Raw genomic sequence first — 19,449 nt, 5'->3', positions numbered from 1 at the left:
GGGGAGGAGGAACACGGTGCTATACAACAAGGGTGACAGCACGAGTGCTGGAGGAATGTATGCATCAAGGAAGGTTAAATACGATTCAGAAGCTTCGAAGGTGAAAAAAAAGGTGAAAGAAAATAAGACAATGGAAGGAAACTGACTTAAGACTAGGAAGTTTATTTCAGATGTATTTTCTACACAATGCAAAGTATAGATGTGCCGGAACATCTGCAGACAAAAGTCTTGAATAAGATATATAAAAATAAAGACCGTTATGGCCCCCATGTGAATACAGAAACGTCATCTAATAGTTCGGGGAAAAGGACGAATAAATGAAGGGACTCTCTCTCTCTCTCTCTCTCTCTCTCAATAGGTATTTCTGTTGGAAGATAAGTTTGATGGGGATAGGAACTGTACGATAATGACAGGGATATGTCAAGAGAGAGAGAGAGAGAGAGAGAGAGAGAGAGAGAGAGAGAGAGAGAGAGAGAGAGAGAGAGAGAGAGAGAGAGAGAGACGTGGGGAGGGGGGGAGGAGAACAAGGAACAGGTCATTACAGGATGTGACGTGGAGGAATACGGACAATGGAATGGGCAAGGCAATGATAACCATAGATGGCGCATCTGAGGAAGCGGGTGGAGAGGCGAGATAAGAGAAAGTGGAAGAGCAGGACGAGGAAAGGCAGGAAGAAAGACTGAAGACAAACCCAAACTTAAGGAACAGGAAGGAGAGGGAATGACAAAGTGGGACGAAATAAATCTGGAGCGTGGGAGGCAAAGCATTAAATAATACGACACAAGAAGAGGAGCAGGAAGGGTGAGAAAAGAGAAGAGGACGGAGGAAGGAGAGGTGCAGAGGATGAGAGAAGAGGAGACTGATAAAGGAAAAAAAAAAAAGAAAGAAAAGAAAGAGTCATGACAGAACTCCCTCTATGCAACTTGTGATGAGATACACAAACGCACACACAAAGTTTCACTTAATGACATAGAAAAACACACACACACACACACACACACACACACACACATACACACACACGTCCATATAGTAAATATATATGTAAATAAGCTAAAAAAAGAAAACATCGTACATAATTAGAAAAAAAAAACCTTGGACAAAGGATGAATTTTACATTTGTGAACATGAATTTAAGCATAAACTTTATTTCTCTCTTTTTCTACCAGTTTAAATAGGAAACTTCAAATGAATGTTACTAATTTGATTGTGTGGCTAATTTTCTGAATAGATCTCATTTGTTTGGCTTGCAGACAGCAGCGCTTGGTTGGTCATTAAGATGCTATTCTCTTAAGGACAGCCACTCCGTTGGGTATGGATGATCTAGTGAGTTAATAAAGGAATAAAATTAGGCTAATTATATTCATCGCACATAACGTTTTCTTTTTTTTTTTAACAGACCTCTCAAGCCTTGATCAACAATACCTGATATACATCAAACCAAACTCTCCACCTGTTTAAGGTTACAATGCGAGTGTAAAGTCACCTTTTGGCGAGGCTGTATCTTTGGAAGTACAATCTCGTACAAGGATTTCTCACTCCTAAGGAGTCTATCATTCCCCTGCTACTGGAAGCAGCGCACCTATGGAGCTGCAGGAGCTTCTGTAGAAGGGATTCCTGGAATAATTCGGGGACCTTCTCAACAAAGGGGTCGCGGGGCAATTATACACATGGATAATGAAATATACATATACACACGTACTGTAATTAAATTACCACTAGTCCTCTGTCAGAACAGGTCGGAATGTTAATCAAGAACTCCTGTTCTATGGTTCTCCTGCAGCCCACGAGGCTGCTGTACGCTCCGTAGCAGGGAAAGGATGGACTCACTCCAAGGGAGATGTTCTTTTCAGACGAGACTCGCGTCAACTGACGATGATGGAGTGACGACCAAAAATATGACTTCAGGGGCGGTGTAACCCCAAGCAAGCAAGTCCGGCAAAACTTATATATATATATATATATATATATATATATATATATATATATATATATATATATATATATATATATATATACGGGTAAAAACACAGTACTGTAACTATCAAACAGCTGTATATCAACTGACTGTTATATTTCTTTCTTTTATCTCCTTCTCTGATGTGATTATGACAAGAAAGTGCACTTGGGAACTTATTGTGATATATATATATATATATATATATATATATATATATATATATATATATATATATATATATATATATATATATATAATTTCTTATACGAAAGACTGTGGACAAAAGAAAATAAAGGTTAACACACTTGGGGCAGAGAGATGGAAATATGATCTGATATTCCTCACACGTGGGACAGACTTAGAGAAAAGATCTTATTCTCTTCATACAGAGTGAGGGACGGCATATATAGAAAGGTCAGATGCCCTTCATACTTGAGACAAATGAGGTTAAAAGAGATGTGACATCCTTCATCTGTGGGTTCAAGGAAGTTGAAAAAAAAATCTCATGGGACCATAAGGAAATCGAGAGAAGTTCTGATGTTCTATACACCTGAGAGAGAAAGATTATACACACACACACACACACACACACACACACACACACACACACACACACGAAGATCGGACGTTCCCTACACTATGATACAGAGGAATGAAATGATCTGATGCTCGTCAGACATGGCACATGAGGAACGAAACAAAACTCATGATGGCATTCACACAGAGGAATGAAACAAACTGATGCTCTTCAGACACGGAACAAAGGAATGAAATGAGCTGAAGCTTTTCAGACATGGCGCGGAGGAATGAAACTAGCTGATACACAACTTCACACATGAAACAGAGGAATGTCTGGTGGTTTCCAGAAGATGGAACAGAGGCGAAAATAAAAGCCTCCGATGCTGTTTCTTCAGAGGACGGATGGAAACCTAACTTGATGGCCTTCACGTCCCAGGCAAAGGATCCGATGCTTTTCACACGCCGGGAACAGGGATTAAATAGAGTTCTGTTCTTCACACGTGAGGCACAGAGGGTGGGGGGGACACAGACCTTCTCATACGTGTGACAGAAGAGGTTTAATGGCTGCAAAAGCTGTGAGCACCACATGTGGGATAGAGATTAAAAAAAAGGGGGTATCTGATAATCTTAAGCGTGTGGGAGACGGATTGAAAAAGAGCATCTACAGTTCTAAACGTCCGTGGAAGAGAGGCAATCGTATTGGGATCTGAAACTCTTAGTACACTTGGGGCGACGAGACAAAAGCAATCCGAAGCTCTTAACACGCATGAACAGAGGAATGTTGGCCTCAAAACCTTTACCACACATCACACACACACACACATACACACATACATACACACACACACACACACACACACACACATATATATATATATATATATATATATATATATATATATATATATATATATATATATATATATATATATATATGCGGAAAATCACAACAAAACACAAGACTTCATAAATGCAGAAACACCATTACGAAAAGGAAACACGAGAAGGGTTCTCGTGTTTCCTTTTCCTAGTGGTGGTGTTTCTGCATACATATATGTATGACCTGATGCTCCGACGAGTGAAATGGAGGGTCTGATGTTCCAGCATAAGAGAGAGAGAGAATCTGATGCTCTAACATACATGAAATAGAGGATTCGATGCACTAAACTAAGGGAGACAGAGGATCTAATGCTTGAACATAAGGGAGATAGAGGATCTGATGCTCTAACATACGTGAAAGAGTGGATTCGATGCCCTAAACTAAGGGATACAGAGGATCTAATGCTCGAATATAAGCGAGATAGAGGATATGATGCTCTAACATAAGTGTGACAGAGGATCTGATGCACTTAGACAAGTGATAAAGAGGATCTGATGCTCTAACGTACGTGGGATAGAGGATCTGATGCTCTAACATTCATGGGATAAAGGATCTGATGCTCTAACATTCATGGAATAGAGGATATGATGCTCTGACACGTGAAAGACTCACGCTTCATACAAGTGTGACACAGAAACCGATTTGTTGGTCTACCATTCAAAAGGCTTGGGCTCTCATAATCTCATATAAAAAAAAACAGACAAAGGATCTGGTGTTATAAGACAAGAGGGAATGACATTTTAAACCTATAACGTAAAGGATCAGATGCTATAGAGAAGTCTTGATGCTATAAGTGAACTGGCACTCAAGGGGATCAGATCTTTTACGCCAGTACATATGGGGCGGAAAATCTGGCCCCTAAAGAGGCAGATGATACGATACTACAAGCCTCGCGGGGCTTAAGGAGAGAGGATTCGATTCTGTAAAAACCCTGTGGGACATAAGGATAGAGGATTCGATGCTGCATCACACACTGGAATGATGGAATGGGATAAAATGCTACACAAACACACACACATGTTTAAGATGAACGATGTTTTTGTCTTAAAACACATAGAAAGGGAATTAGGGGATCTGAACCTATTAGAAATAAAGGATAAAGCTAAAGAAAACGATGCTTAATCTAAAGAGGACAAAGGGACACTACATCTGACTGAATAGGATACTGTGAGGGAATGAAAGGATCAAATGCTTTATGAAAGATAAGATGAAGGATCTTACTCACCAAATACCACGTGACTGAAAGAGGATCCGATGCTTTCAACACACGCTGGATGACGGGATAGTCCATCATATACTTACGCACGTACAGGATCAAATACTACAACACTATAGATCATCTCAGGAGGGATAATTATGGGCCAATGGAAAGCTATAAGGCACGACCGATGGAGAAGATAGAAAGACCAATAATCGTGGGGTGGCACACACAGGATATAGAGGATCTAACACGAATGGATAACGTATCCAATGCTCCAAATTGCTCAGGGAAAGGGATTTGATCCCGTTCTACATACAGAATCAGGATTCCTATTACGACTATTACTGTCTGATGCCCTAATATGTACGGAATAGGGGATCCAATGCTGTAACATCCATGCGATAGATAAACAGACGATATGATGCGCTAACAGAGATGGGACAGTGGATTTGATGCTTTCTCTAACTTGACACTTAAGTTTTACGAAGAAGAGAGAATCTGATGCTTTACAACAAACGAGATATAGGATCTGATGTCTTAAAACACATGGAATAAAGGATATGAAGCTCTAAAAGAGGTGGGATTGAGGATCCGATACTCCGACGTAAAATCTGATGCTCTAACACATGGGAGCAGGTGATCTGATTCTTTAAGAACAGGCGAGATACAGGACTTGATGCTCTAACGTAAGTGGTATAAACGATCTGATGCTCTTACGCATCACGTCTTGAAGTAGGGTGATGTGAGGGAGGGGATGAGCGAGATGGGTGAAGGAAGCATAGGAGAGAACCCCATTATAATGGTGGAATGGGGAGAAAGGGGGAGAGAACCTGAGGAGTTCTCGAGGGACGCTATATACTCCCCAGCTCATGTTCTGGGGTGGGTGAGGGAGGGGGAAAGGGAGAGAACCTGTGGTGGAAGGGTGAAGATGTCATGGGAAAAGAATGACCCATACAGACACTTAGATTAAGGACCACGATCTATTTCTATTGCCATAATCTCTCCCTTACTCCTCCCTTGGCTATTACTATTACCTCTCCCTTGAGGAGGGGTGGGGGGGGGGGCAAGATAAATGCTATGATCATAGCTATGACGCGGGAAAAGACACCATGAAGGATACAGAGGATCGATCGCAGCATTGACATGAGGGGGATCCGATGCTCCGAGACGTAGACTGGGATCACGAATCATGACACTCGATCGCTTTAGTTTTCACGCTGACGCGGATGCTGCTCCAACGGAGCGGCTTTGGAGGATGGAATACTCTATAACTTAGGTTCATGTGGCTTGAATAATCTTAACACCAATGGGACTGAAGTAACGCAAGCGGGGGGACGGGTGCTATAAAAGACACAAGTCATGGTAAGAGACGTGGCTTTAAAACGAATGAAATCTGGAATAAAGGCACCATAGACACGGATCCTGTGAAGGTAAACACTTGATCTGCATATAAAAACGCCTCAAACACGGATCCTGTGAAGGTAAACACTTGGGGGAATAAAGGAATCACAACACACTGTATATCAGAATATAAGTAAATCCTGTAAAGGGATCAAGACACATATGAAAGAACTGGGTCATCACGGCTATATACTTACCCACAGTGCCAGGCAGGTACGGGCAACTGGTGACATGATTAAAGTTTTGGCTCTGCATCTCCTCTTGGTCGGTCTCCCTATGGTAAAAGTAGTTGAAGTTTGACACGATAACGGGAACAGGAAGAGCGATGGTGAGGACTCCCGCGATGGCACACAGCGACCCAACGATCTTGCCCCACACACCCACAGGCCTGCGGGGCAAGGGAGATCAGTACAGCGAAGTCAGGCGAAGTCGACTTGGGGGCGGAGGGAGGGAGGGAAAAGGGGGAGGGAGGCGAGGGAGGGAGGGAAGAGCAGGAGATACTTGGGTAGGATGGATTAGTGGGTGTGGGGTCTGGTTTGGGGGAGTGAGTGAGTGAGGGAGAGAGAGTGAGCGAGTGAGTGAGAGAGAGAGAGAGATGGTGGGTGGAGTGTTGAGCTGGAAGATTGATCTCTACTACAAATTTGAAGGGAGGGTGGGATGGATGGATGGATGGATGGATATATATATATATATATATATATATATATATATATATATATATATATATATATATATATATATAGGGGGGGAGGAATGTGTGTGTGCACGTGTTGTATGTGTGTGTGTGTGTCAACAAGATATCATTTTATCTCTCTTGAAGGAAACCTGGAAGAGGGGGATGGGGAGCTCCATCCAGGTGAGAGGAGGAGGGAGGGGAGGCCTTCATCCAGGTGAGAGAGAGAGAGAGAGAGAGAGGAAGGAGGGAGGGTGTGGCTGGTAACCTCAGTCCCTCCCCTCGAGGAGGAGGAGGAGGAGAAGGAGGAGCGGGTGGGAGGGAATAGAATATTGGCTTGTGTCATGACTGACTGGAGTTTAGAGAGAGAGATCTTCAAAAACTGATTATATATATTGTGGGAAATCGACACTATTCTCCCTTACAAATATATATATATATATATATATATATATATATATATATATATATATATATATATATATATATATATATATATATATATATATGATCTCTGTAAGATGGAATACATTATGACCTAACCTAGCTGGAGCACATCACCAAGGCTGTCTACTTCTCTGGGCTTTAACGTGACTACATATCTCTGGTCCCCACTGCAAAGACTTCCCCTACCAGGATAACTATACACCTACAGTGCTGGCCAGGGAGGAGGGAAAAAAAAAAATCTTTTTTTTTTTCATGTCATGACACAGAGATGAGCGCCTTTCTATCTAAACTCTCGCCCTCATTCATTTGCTAAAATCTATCCAAATGTGTCTTTTTTGGGGAGGAGGGGGTGTGTGTGCCCTATGGAAGCATATAAAAAGGGGGGGGGGATCTATTGGGGGCCTGAAATGATAATACCCCAACCCGTAATTCATTCCATGATTATATATATATATATATATATATATATATATATATATATATATATATATATATATATATATATATAGCATTAGACAACCCCACAGCAGACAGCTCTACTACAGAATTAGGCAAGCTTGAAGAGAAAAAAATCAAAAAAGAACTAAAAAAAAAAATTCCACTAATATCGAAGAATCTAACCTAGGTAATTTTTAGTTCACTAAAAAAAGGGTAGAGTAGGTCATGGCAATATCTACAAGATCTACAACGCTAAGTGTTGTGGAGATAGAGAGAAGAAGAAGAAGAAAAAGGAAAAATTAAAATAATAATAATAATAATAATAATAACAAAAGTTTTGCTCTGAGAGACCGGTGAATATCACTTAACAAAGTATTCTTTTTTTCTTGATCAAAAATCCTCAAAAAAATGAATGGTAATTTAGGCATCTTGTGCTTGCAAAGGTAAAAAAAATATATATTAAAGACATCTCTATCTCTCTCTCTCTCTCTCTCTCTCTCTACTGTGGAGCATAACGAAGCTGTGTGTCGTTTATCGCCTGTCCTTTGAAGGGATGGGCTATGGTAACCATAATCAAATTAAAAAAAAAACTGACAAACTAAAGGGAATGTCAACTGAGTATCGTTCATGGCCGGGAAAATATAAACGAGTATTGAACATCTCAAAAAAAAAAAGGGAGGAGGGGATAAGGTTCACGTTGGTGGGAGGGGATAATGGGGTGGGAGAGGTGGGATTCAAAATATCCAAAGATTTTTACAAACTTGAGCTCTACTTGGCGGGAGGGGTGAAGGAGGGTAGGGAAGGGTATATGAGAGTGTCAAATGCTACTCACTCGGAGGGGGAGGGGGCTATAGCAATGGTGTACAGAGGATCAGCTAATAATCTTTATGGCTTGGATGCTTTGAGGACTCAGTACTATATATATATATATATATATATATATATATATATATATATATATATATATATATATATATATATATATATTACGGAGGTATGTTGAAGGTGGAGTACTATATATATATATATTACGGAGGTATGTTGAAGGTGGAGTACTATATATATATTACGGAGGTATGTTGAAGGTGGAGGGAGGAGTGGGGGGTAACAGTGAAAGTTTACTTCTACAACACAGGTCTTGGGTGAGTGAGGGGGAGTTCAAAGCTACTATCAAAGAGGATCTGGTGGGTCAGGTTTCAGCACATCCCATTAACCTTTTTTTTTTTTTTTTACATGTCTACATAAGGTGAATACACAAGATCTTTGACTGTGTATAGAATATATATATATATATATATATATATATATATATATATATATATATATATATATATATATATATATATGAACTCCTCCTGCAAGCGATTGCAACTTGGGCGAGTCGTCAGTCATAAGCTTCGCCAGTCCATATCATTGTCAGTCAATGGGGAGAAGCATCGTCGATAAGGGACCTGCTGGCTTCAGGGTATTCCATTATTTCCAAGGCTCTTCGGCGGAGAGCAGACTCGAAGCTGCAAGAGCCCCCCCCCCCCCCCCCCTCTTAAAAAGGGTCCTAGAGCCTATCTAACCTTAATGAGATTCCTATTTGTTTTCCCTTCTTATTTCAGCTCGAACCTCTGTTTGGGGAAACTCGAGATGTCTTATTGAAAACGTCCACAACAAGGGAGAGATAGTCCAGTATTACAATATTTTGGAGAACCTTATCCCATCCTCAGAAGAGATATCAGCTCATCATCGTCTTTTACGAAGTATGGACTCGTCTTCACCACAGTCGTTGGGGTTATGCGTGAAGGGGAGGGTGGGTCTTCTGTGGTGTGGGGGGCGGGGCGCGGATGCAGAAGTCGTGAGCCCGAGGCAATAAAGTCTTCCCAATGGCTAAGAAAAAAGTCCTAAGCACTCTGTTTCTCCTTGACTGGGAGCTGCTGGCTGGCTGGCTATAAAGGACAAAGAGTAACGCGTGAGTACACTCGCTTATCGGGTGTCATTCTTGTTTCGAGAGAGCTTCCTGTGATCATTAACTTCGCCCTTTTTTTTTTTTTCATCAGGTCCTCTCTGATTATAGCTTCCCCAAGTGCTGTTTAAGACAAGATACTACATAGGAACACCCTTCTTTCAGTGCCATAGATAGCGAGGTGCTGCTCACACCGGAATAATCCATGTTGTGAAGCCTAACCATCTTCATCCAGGCCTGAGTTTTACGTAGATCGCGTCGGTTCTCTGGAGTGGGCTGAGGTCTCGGGTTAGGTGGCTATATCGTAATCACTTTAGGTTGATCATCTTCGTGTACTTATGAGACAAGATGAAGCTTATTCTAATTTCGCTGTCGATACGTGACGTTCTCAATGATCATCCAACAAAGCACTTGCACATTAGCTTTGTATTCAAGAGACACTGCCACCATGAGTGTAAAAAGATGAAAGTTCTTAAAGGCTATGTCCAAGTATTTCTTTACCTCTGATTCTACTGTATATCTTTGTTGGGGAATCTGTTCACAGCCAACGTCTGTCGCAATCCATGAAGTTCTGGGAAAGGATTTCCCCCCGTTGGGAAGTTTCTAAAGTCGCTTCTCAATGGAGAACCTTATAACCCTCACTTGACAGCGGTTGGGATGTTTCAATGGTCGCATTCCCATACGTTAAGATATTCAGGCCCAGGTGGAGTTTGTGGACTTGACAACTTGGATCACATCACTCTCCAGGGTGTTAACGATACACCTGAGAGAGAGAGAGAGAGAGAGAGAGAGAGAGAGAGAGAGAGAGAGAGAGAGAGAGAGAGAGAGAGAGAGAGAGAGAGAGAGAGAGAGAGAGAGGTGTGCTTTTAAGCAGCACTCAGGGACTCGCTCTTTAAGGACGATTCGAGAAACACCACCAAAATCGTCAATAAAATGTAAATCGAGGAAGATCATGGAAACCCCACTTGATAAAGACGAATTTTTCAACTGCCATAAACAGGCAAGTGAACTTCACGCCCAGCCAACAGCCCCGAGTCAACGATACAATAGATTGGGCCGGGACAAACCGCGCGTCTAATGCGAATATTCCTTTTCCCGGGCTCGCTTACTTCTGCATCCGCGCCCCCCACCTTCGCTTCGCCCACTGCCCCAGGAGCACGGTGTCTCCAGACATCGTACAGGATCAGAAGCCGATACCTTTTCGCCTGACGGTGATGGGTCAAGGTTCTCCAAATACTGCCATACATCATTACCTCTACATTGTCGAGAACTTTTAAGATAACCTGAGCTTTTGAAAGTTACTGTTCAGTCTCCCATAAGAGTTTAAAGCTACCATAAGGACTGAGAACACAACTTGGAAGCTCAATATTGCAAGATGTATGCATGCTCGACAGCCGAAATACACCTGTATAAACATATTCATATATGGATGTATAATTCATAATAATACAACCCAAGGATCCCTTTCATGGGGCTCCTGCAGCATTACCACTGCGCTCCAATCAGAAGCAAAGTAATGGACGTCTCTTGGGAGGGTTTCTCGACGAGACTACACTCCTCCTTTTTTTTTGTCCCTTGGCGATGACGCGACTCTGCCAAAGGTGAGTTTCCACTCGCGGTGTAAGCCCATGCAGGAGGCATCTCTCTGTTATCACTCATTATTACCCCAGAACCAATTTCTGTGAAAGTCCTGGTGTTACCCAGGGCATTTCTAAAGGCTTCTGCAGCCAAACTTTTTGCACTACCCCCAGTAGCAGGGAAATGTAAACTCCTTTCGAGAGAGAGTTCTTTGACAAGACTGTATTTTCAAAGCTACAGTCTCACTAAAGGAGACTTTACACTCGCGGTATAACCTCTTGTAAGCTGAGTCCAGTAACGTCCGTGGATATTTATATACTGTCATAAATAGGTTATATATATATATATATATATATATATATATATATATATATATATATATATATATATATATATATGTGTGTGTGTGTGTGTGTGTGTGTGTGTGGAGGATTATTGAATTCATCGTACAATTGTCGAGTCCCTCGAGGTTGCTTGGCAGCCAGTGATTGTTCTGAGTGCTCTGTTTTGTGTGGTTTGCATCTATGTTATGCCGTTTTTTTCCGACCCGGCAGATGAAGCGTAGCTTAGTCTGGAGTGGATGAACTGTTTCTTAAGGGCGCAAAGGGATTTTTTTTTTTTCACCTATGTGTTTTGAGCGCGTTTCGTTTATTTGGTGCTTTGTGTGGATGTTTCTGCTGTGAGTGATTGTCACGTAAGTGTTGTATGTGATGCCCAGAATGGCTGGTGTTTTGTGGAGTGGGAGTGATTGGCCATTTAGGGTTATTAAAGGGGACACCTTCGATTCGTGTCTGTATGAAGTGAACAGCGTGACTGGAGACTCCTGCGGGTATTCTGTTTAGGGTGTTCCACTATTCCAACTGTGTAATGTAGTTTGATGTTCTTCGTGTGGTGTCAGGATGGGGCGATGTGATGGTAAGACAATCTGCATATGAGATGACCTCCATACTGCAGGAGGTAATGGAAGGTTATGCACGAAGAAGCTGAAGAGTGTTGGAGAAAGAACTGCTCCTCGGGAACTCTACAACAGAGCTTAAGTGCTGAAGTCTCAGTGACTCCGGCTTGGCAGCCACCAATGAAGTTGGCCGACCACTTTTTGTTACTATTGTGAATGGTTGTGTCATGAACACATTGTATGAGATGTGTGAGGGGACATTGTCAAATGCTTTGCTGTCTACTGCCATTAATACTGTGCGGCACGGGGACTATGGTTGGTTGAAGTCATCGAAAAATATAATATGTGAGTGAGGTGTAGTAGTGAAGTGCTTGTGGTCTAAAGCCATGATGAAAGGGCTATTTTGCTTGATTTTGGTGTGGATCAGTTTTCTAAAGAGTTTTGACACTGAGAACAAAAGTGACAGTGAGAGCAGGGGAAGTTGGGTGGTTTGGAAGAATTTCATATTGGTAATATGCTGGCAAGTTTCCAGATGCGAGGGATTTTGTTGTGCAGATTGGAGTGGTTAAAGATATCTGTATGTGCTTACGTTGCAAATGGGCTAAAGTGTTTTACAGGAAAAGAAATAGGATGAGTTAGAGCCTGTCACAGATTTCTTTAAGGTTTCAACTGTACTGCTTGTGTCAGTGGGAATGAATGGTGGGTGAGCAGTTGTTTGTGAACAGATTTTGTGAAGATGTCTAACGACTTTCTTGACTGAAGGCGTCCTTAGTTTGAGGCAGATTTTCCAACGTTAATATATATATATATATATATATATATATATATATATATATATATATAGGTGTTACCGGATTCAGCCTACTTGAGGTGACACCGAGAGTGAAAAGTTACATTAGATGAGGCTGTAACATCGTCAGCTGACGAAACAGAAGAGTCTCGTCAAAGAACTTCTCGTTTCAAAGGAGTCCATCCTTTCCCTGCTTATGAGTACAACGCAGCCAGGAAAACTGCAGGAGCACCTGGAAACGGGGCTCCTGGGGTAACAATATCAGGGACCAGAAAAGGAATGTATTACCGGATTTCGCCTTAGTGCAGCTTCGAAGCTGCAGGAGCCCATAGAAAGGGTCCTGGGGTTGTATAATGTATATATATATATATATATATATATATATATATATATATATATATATATATATATATATTCTGATCCTTAATGTTACTGGATCTAAGAGTCGTAAGGGGACTAAGTGGTCTTCAGAACACATACTCCACAAGAAATGGAGCAAGGGGTTACTTAACATTTATGGGAACATTCATGACCAAGTCCTTACTATACCAATGGGTATGTTACACTATCAAGAGAAGGAGCTCACCTCTTTTCATCGCCAGCACTGCTGAAACGCCCGTCCTTTTTAAAACTGCTCAAAAGGCAGAGCAACAGCACAATTCTAAACTGATCCTGTTCAATATCCTATTAAAACCAGAGAGAGAGAGAGAGAGAGAGAGAGAGAGAGAGAGAGAGAGAGAGAGAGAGAGAGAGAGAGAGAGAGAGAGAGAGAGAGAGAGAGAGACTGTTCTCTCAGTGCTGGCGATGGTAAGAGTGTTATTTTCCCTCCCTCCCTCCCGCCCTCCCTCCCTCACCTCTCTCTTGTGACCTCAGAGGAGGGGAGGGCCTTAAGTATATATACTACAGGGAACTGTTCTTCTTATTCCCCTCGGATTGGTTCATTAGGACGGTGGGACGTGGTGTAGCCTTGAACACTTTGCTTAACTGAAGAGAGGGGTGAACAGCGACTACTTTACTGCTACAAGGGGGGGATTGTAGGGCAGGATGGTACACATTATGAGTTCTACCATAAGGGTGTGGTGGGTCTTGTTAATACCTGGAGTCTGAAGGTTAAGGTAATCTTAAAAAGGGAGGGTAAAAGTCCTTAATGCTATCCTATAACCTAACAAAAGTACAACTTGGCTCGACTACTTCAGGAGGGTGTTGGAAAACATAAAAATACCCCTTGGAGTCTTCAGCTATCTACAAGTGTACAGAGAAATCTACCACATCTGTTAATCAAATGACACGTGATTATTCTTTCTTCTTCTGGGGGGGTGATCATCAAAATTGCCAAAACTAGGTCAAGAAGTAATTATCTGGCTCTCGTGAAACCTTCTTTATCATATGTGGTTAAGGAATGCGGATGTTGAATAAGAAGTTCCCGCATACATCTGTGTATCACTCGAGAGGTTGAATAATACCATCGTATTGAATTGATCATTATAAAGGACTCGGGTCAAGAGAAACTGGGCATGAATCAGTACTTAATCTAAAGGATTGGAGGGAAGATCAGGAGAGGTTGTGGGCGGTGGCAAAAAGGACACAGGGCGTTATACAGTGTGGTACTTATAGGATTAACTATCAGAGTCGTAGAGGATAGGATTCACTACCAAGAGTCATAGAGGATAGGATTCACTATCAGAGTCATAGAGGATAGGATTCACTACCAGAGTCATAGAGGATAGGATTCACTACCAGAATCGTAAGAGGATGGGATTCACTACCAGAGTCATAGAGGATGGGATTCACTACCAGAGTCATAGAGGATAGGATTCACTACCAAGAGTCATAGAGGATAGGGTTCACTACCAGAGTCTTAGAGGATAGGATTCACTACCATAGTCTTAAGAGGATTAGACAGTACGTAAAACAATACAGGACAACCTAGACAAGATCGGATACGAACTGTGTGGTACTTGAAAGCTTGTAAACAGACAGTGAAAGGCAAGTCTCGGAAGAAGAACTTCAGAATAAAAAAAGCCAAAAGCTGAGTTATCGTATCATATTCTAGAACTTTGAGCATTTAATAAAAAAATAACTGAAACACTTTTACATATCTCCATACGTCTTAATTCAAGAGATGTATCATCTCTCTATATGTATGTTGAATCCAATTTAACCATCTAAGAAAAACTTTTGACCCCCCTAAAAATCTAATTCATTTATTGTCTTTCTAGAATATGATTCATAATAGGCGAGTGCAGGCTTGCTAGGTACCGTCATGTGAAGGGCTTGAGCCGCCCAATTGCTAGAACACATGCAAGCTATGTTTAGTAGTCCCTTCCTAGTAGGAGATGAAGGATGTGTGTTTATGTGTGTGTGTGTGTGTGTGTGTGTGTAGGTAGGTATAGGTAGGTATACATATATATATGTGTGTGTGTGTGTGTTTTAGCGTTGGATCTGTCTTAAATCGTCAGGAACCTCTCATGTATGTATGATACATAAGGTGGAAGCTGTACATGATCATAACACTTGTATTCCACACGTCTCTCTCTCTCTCTCTCTCTCTCTCTCTCTCTCTCTCTCTCTCTCTCTCTCTCTCTCACTAATCCACGCTTGACCTGCATCGGGGAAGATATGGCTGATAAGAACCGGACCGAAAACAGGGTCTCTGTGAATGATCTGTGCTGTGGGACTTCAACACTTGCCCCCCCCCCCCAAACCTTCGCCTGAATTGCCCCCCCTTCTGGGAGAGTCGCGATGATCCAACATGCTCTGATGTGTGTGTGTGGGGGACCAGGGTGCGCTCATGGTATTAGGATGAAACCCACCCTCGTCTCTGGAAGTCTTTTTTGCAAATAAAAAGGACAGCTGTTCCAAGTTCTCCCTCTCTCTCTCTCTCTCTCTCTCTCTCTCTAGGGGCCAACTCACACGACGGGCAAATGCTACTACTTTCACCATTTCTATTTTTTTTGAAGGGTAATCTCCCAATGACACATTGATCCCCCAATAAAAAAAAGGGTTAAGACACATTTAATTTCGTTGTTTGTGCAGGTGGGCGTGCCACGTCTGTATGAAATGGGGTCTTACATCCACTACACGTGATACTCCTTAACCACCACATCCATCTATCCCCTATGGTGGAAAGACGTCATTGCCTATGCTTGTCGAACTTAAGTCATGCCCATTTCTCCCCCTCAGACTCGGTCTAACATTCTCTCTCTCTCTCTCTCTTTCTCTCTCTCTCTACAAGTCGCCGGATGTATAATCTACGCGGCATGCACAAATTGTAATCAGGAGAAGGGAGCGTTGAAGAGAGGTATATGATCTGGTTCGTCCGTCAGTGCTTGGTAGAGCCAACAGATGGCGGGCGGGCGGGCGGTGAGGAAATGCAAGGACATGACCCAAAGCGTGGACTCCCATGTGACCAATCGCGTACCTCGGGGCTGTGACAACCCCAGGGGTGACGACGTGGTTGGTCGATGCATACAGAGGAAGAGAGGAGAGAGAGAGAGAGAGAGAGAGAGAGAGAGAGAGAGAGAGAGAGAGAGAGAGAGAGAGAGAGAGAGAGAGAGAGAGAAGGAAGGAAGGGAATGGTCATCATCATCATCATCAGCCACTGCCACGACTTCGAGTAATATCCTGCATTGTGCAGAGGTCGGGCGGGGAACAGGCCTGTCGCGCGGTTTCCTCTCTTGACTTTTTTTTTTAAAAGTTTGACGCCACGTCCTCACTGGCAAAAGATGCCTTACCCCATGAATATAATAATAACCACACACACATCAAGATCTTCGAGGCATCTAGTCGGCAAAAGGACACCGGGGAACCCAGCAGCGGCTGCCAAAATGCACATTACGTCACGTTAGCAGCTTCTGCGCGCCGCCCAAAACAAAAAACAAAAAACTCATTTCCATTCTCCCTTTCCGATCAGACCTGTTCCCCTCCCGCCCGGCGTGACCATATTTGTGCTGGTGTGTGTGTGTGTCTGTGTCTCTGTGTGTGTGTCCATGCTGTGTGTGTGTGTGTGTGTGTGTGTGTGTGTGTGTGTAGGGCAGAAGGCCGCTGATAGAGCTGGGAAGGGACTCGCCGGGCTAGTGTCATGCAGGACAGCCACAGGAGGCTCATGTGACCCGTACGTCATATCTCCATAGCCCACTGTTGTCATGGTGACGACCGCCCACCAGAAGGCATCAGGAATAGACTTGAAGTAGGATTTTTCTGAGCCTGCCTCGGCGAAGTACACAGCACTTGAGAAGAGTACCACACCTGCAATAGGAACAGACACATTGAGGCCTCACTCCCCAGGGCAGAAGAAGAAGGGGCGAGAAGGTTCTTTGGTTTGGGGGGGTGGGCGGCGCTCTGGGGGGGGGGAGGAAGAAGGTGGGGAGGAGAGTTTGGTGGTTGCAGGGGGTGGCAAATTGCAGGGCTCCCCCCCGTTGACACGACACACACCCCCCCCTACCCACCCCCACCCCCAGGTTGGCTACGCCCCCTAAGCTTCCCCCTGGTGAGAAAGGCGCTTGGGGGAGGGGGCGGGGAAAAGCTGGGGATGAAAGACTAGCGCGAGTTGGTTGGTAGGGTAAGGTGGGCTGCAGGAAGGACCAGCAGGAGCCGACTCCCGCAGGAGTGGGCGCCTCTGACATTGACACCTCCGACCGCCCCCGACGGTGCCCGCGCCGCCGCCACCCACACCCCCCCCGCCCGCCCGCGCCCGCCCCCCACGAGCAACGCCCGACACTCCTGCGAACCGACATGTCTATGTGCCTACAATGGAGGCCATGGGGACCAATTCTATTAAAAAAAAAAAAGAAAAAAAACATAAAACAGAGGAACAGTTCAACACCGCTACCGATGAGGGCAGAGCCCCTAAGCCCCGGGGTCTGCTGCCACTTGAGGAGGTGATGAACCGTCGATCTGTCCAGAGAACTGACCACCCCCCCCTCTAGCGAACCTCACCGGCGGTGTTGACGATAGGCGCAACCACCTGGCGGGCGAGGGGAGTGTTAGTGGTAGGGGTGGTGGGCGGGGGTTGGGGGAAAGGAGGAGTGTCTCGCGTTCCACGGGGAGGAGGAGGAAGGAAGGAGGAGGAAGGAAGGAAGAGGAGGGGGCGGCGGCACCCGTCGGGGACCCCCGGCAGGAAGAGTGAGACAGCGGTGGCGGCGGTGGTAGCAGCAGCATCACCAGCTTCACCCATTTACCTCATGTCTCCATAGCCCACCGTAGTCATGGTGACAACGGCCCACCAGAACGCGTCGGGGATGCTCTTGAAGCAGGACCGCTCAGAGCCGGCGTCAGCGAAGTACACGGCCGACGAGAATAACACGACGCCTGCAACAACACAACCCGGGGGGTGGTCACCTCCACCTGCCTGCCTGCCTGCCCTCCCTCCCTCCCGCCACCCCAAACCCCCAACCCCCACCCACAACACCGACAACATCGACAACACCGAGAGGAGGAGGAGGAGGAGGAGGAAGAGGAGGTGGTGGGGGAGGCAGGGAGTTATGAGGAGGAGGAAATGGCGGCACACAAGATAGATGACACTGCTGGGTTTCAATGGTTGGCAGCCAGTACACACACACAGACACACAGACAGACAGACAGACAACACAAGTATATATTTAGAGAGCACTAGTAAGTATATATATATATATATATATATATATATATATATATATATATATATATATATATACACACACACACACAACGGGGAGCAGCCAGTAGAAATATGCACAGGAGGTACATGAACAAACGTAATGTACTACACACATATATGAACGTATCTAAGTATATCCACAGGTAATGGATCACAAGAACTCATGCATGCAGGGACACGAGAACACTCAGTGGAGTGTATGCACTCACACACACACACACACACACACACACGGACTCTGATCCCTGACCCTTCGTTCATATCTAATTGAGCCACGTGACGTATGAGGTAGTTTCTACCGCTTCCTTTCCCCCTCCTCCTCCTCCTCCTCCTCCTCCAGTTCCTGCTACCTACAATCACTTCTTCTCAACTATTCCACAAAACTGAAGATGGTTTACACGTCGTTTGCAAGTCATGCTGGGGGTGGAGGGATAAGTGAACGACACATGGTCAAGTGATGGACACACTTCCCTCAGCGGAGCGACACCATACACGACACGAGTCTTGGAAGAAAACGACAATGAAGAAGAGTTGCGTATCTTCTTCGTAGTTCGACCTCACAGTCTTCTGGAAGGTCGACCTCACAGTCTTCTGGAAGGTCGACCTCACGGTCTTCTGGAAGATCGAACTCACGGTCTTCTGGAAGGTCGACCTCATAGTCTTTTGGAAGGTCGACCTCAAGGTCTTCTGGTAGTCGACCTCACAGTCTTTTGGAAGGTCGACCTCACGGTCTTCTGGAAGGTCGACCTCGCAGTCTTCTGGAAGGTCGACCTCACAGTCTTCTGGAAGGTCGACCTCACAGTCTTCTGGAAGGTCGACCTCGCAGTCTTCTGGAAGGTCGACCTCACAGTGTTCTGGAAGGTCGATACGCGTGTCGAGAATAAAATTCCTAAAGACTCCTGCTTGCGTCTCCTTTGCTTTGCTACCGTGCTCCTGCACGTCCAAGGAATCGCCTACATCGAACGCTTAAAAAACGAAAGAAAAAAAAAACGCCATTTGGTCATAAGATTAACCCAAAATGAGATGCGAGGAAGGGAAGGAATGGCCCAACGGCTAATCTGACATCAATTTCGTCCTT

At 44.1% G+C, this 19,449-nt stretch overlaps 1 protein-coding gene across 10 annotated transcripts in view; it reads right to left on the bottom strand.

Moving 5' to 3' along the window:
• Sh (Potassium voltage-gated channel protein Shaker) overlaps nucleotides 1–19,449 on the bottom strand; it is a 720,765-nt gene that overhangs the window by 56,411 nt on the left and 644,905 nt on the right. For 8 of the 10 annotated variants that reach the window (XR_011716404.1, XM_071691321.1, XM_071691319.1 and 5 more), the window contains exons 5-6: nucleotides 16,852–16,981; nucleotides 6,159–6,349 (exon numbers count right to left, since the gene is read on the bottom strand). Coding sequence is in view for 9 of the 10 variants with exons in the window: in XM_071691321.1 (XP_071547422.1) it covers nucleotides 6,159–6,349; nucleotides 16,852–16,981 (321 nt within the window). In the remaining variant the exon portion in view is untranslated. Of the gene's footprint in view, nucleotides 1–6,158; nucleotides 6,350–16,851; nucleotides 16,982–17,913; nucleotides 18,044–19,449 lie in introns of all 10 variants that reach the window. The other 2 variants (XM_071691318.1, XM_071691323.1) reach the window with 2 other exon arrangements.

Source organism: Panulirus ornatus, chromosome 50 (genome assembly GCF_036320965.1).
Source record: "Panulirus ornatus isolate Po-2019 chromosome 50, ASM3632096v1, whole genome shotgun sequence".
NCBI lineage: Eukaryota > Metazoa > Arthropoda > Malacostraca > Decapoda > Palinuridae > Panulirus > Panulirus ornatus.
The sequence above is the reverse complement of the archived record's forward strand: the minus strand, read 5'-3'. Positions and strand labels throughout refer to the sequence as shown.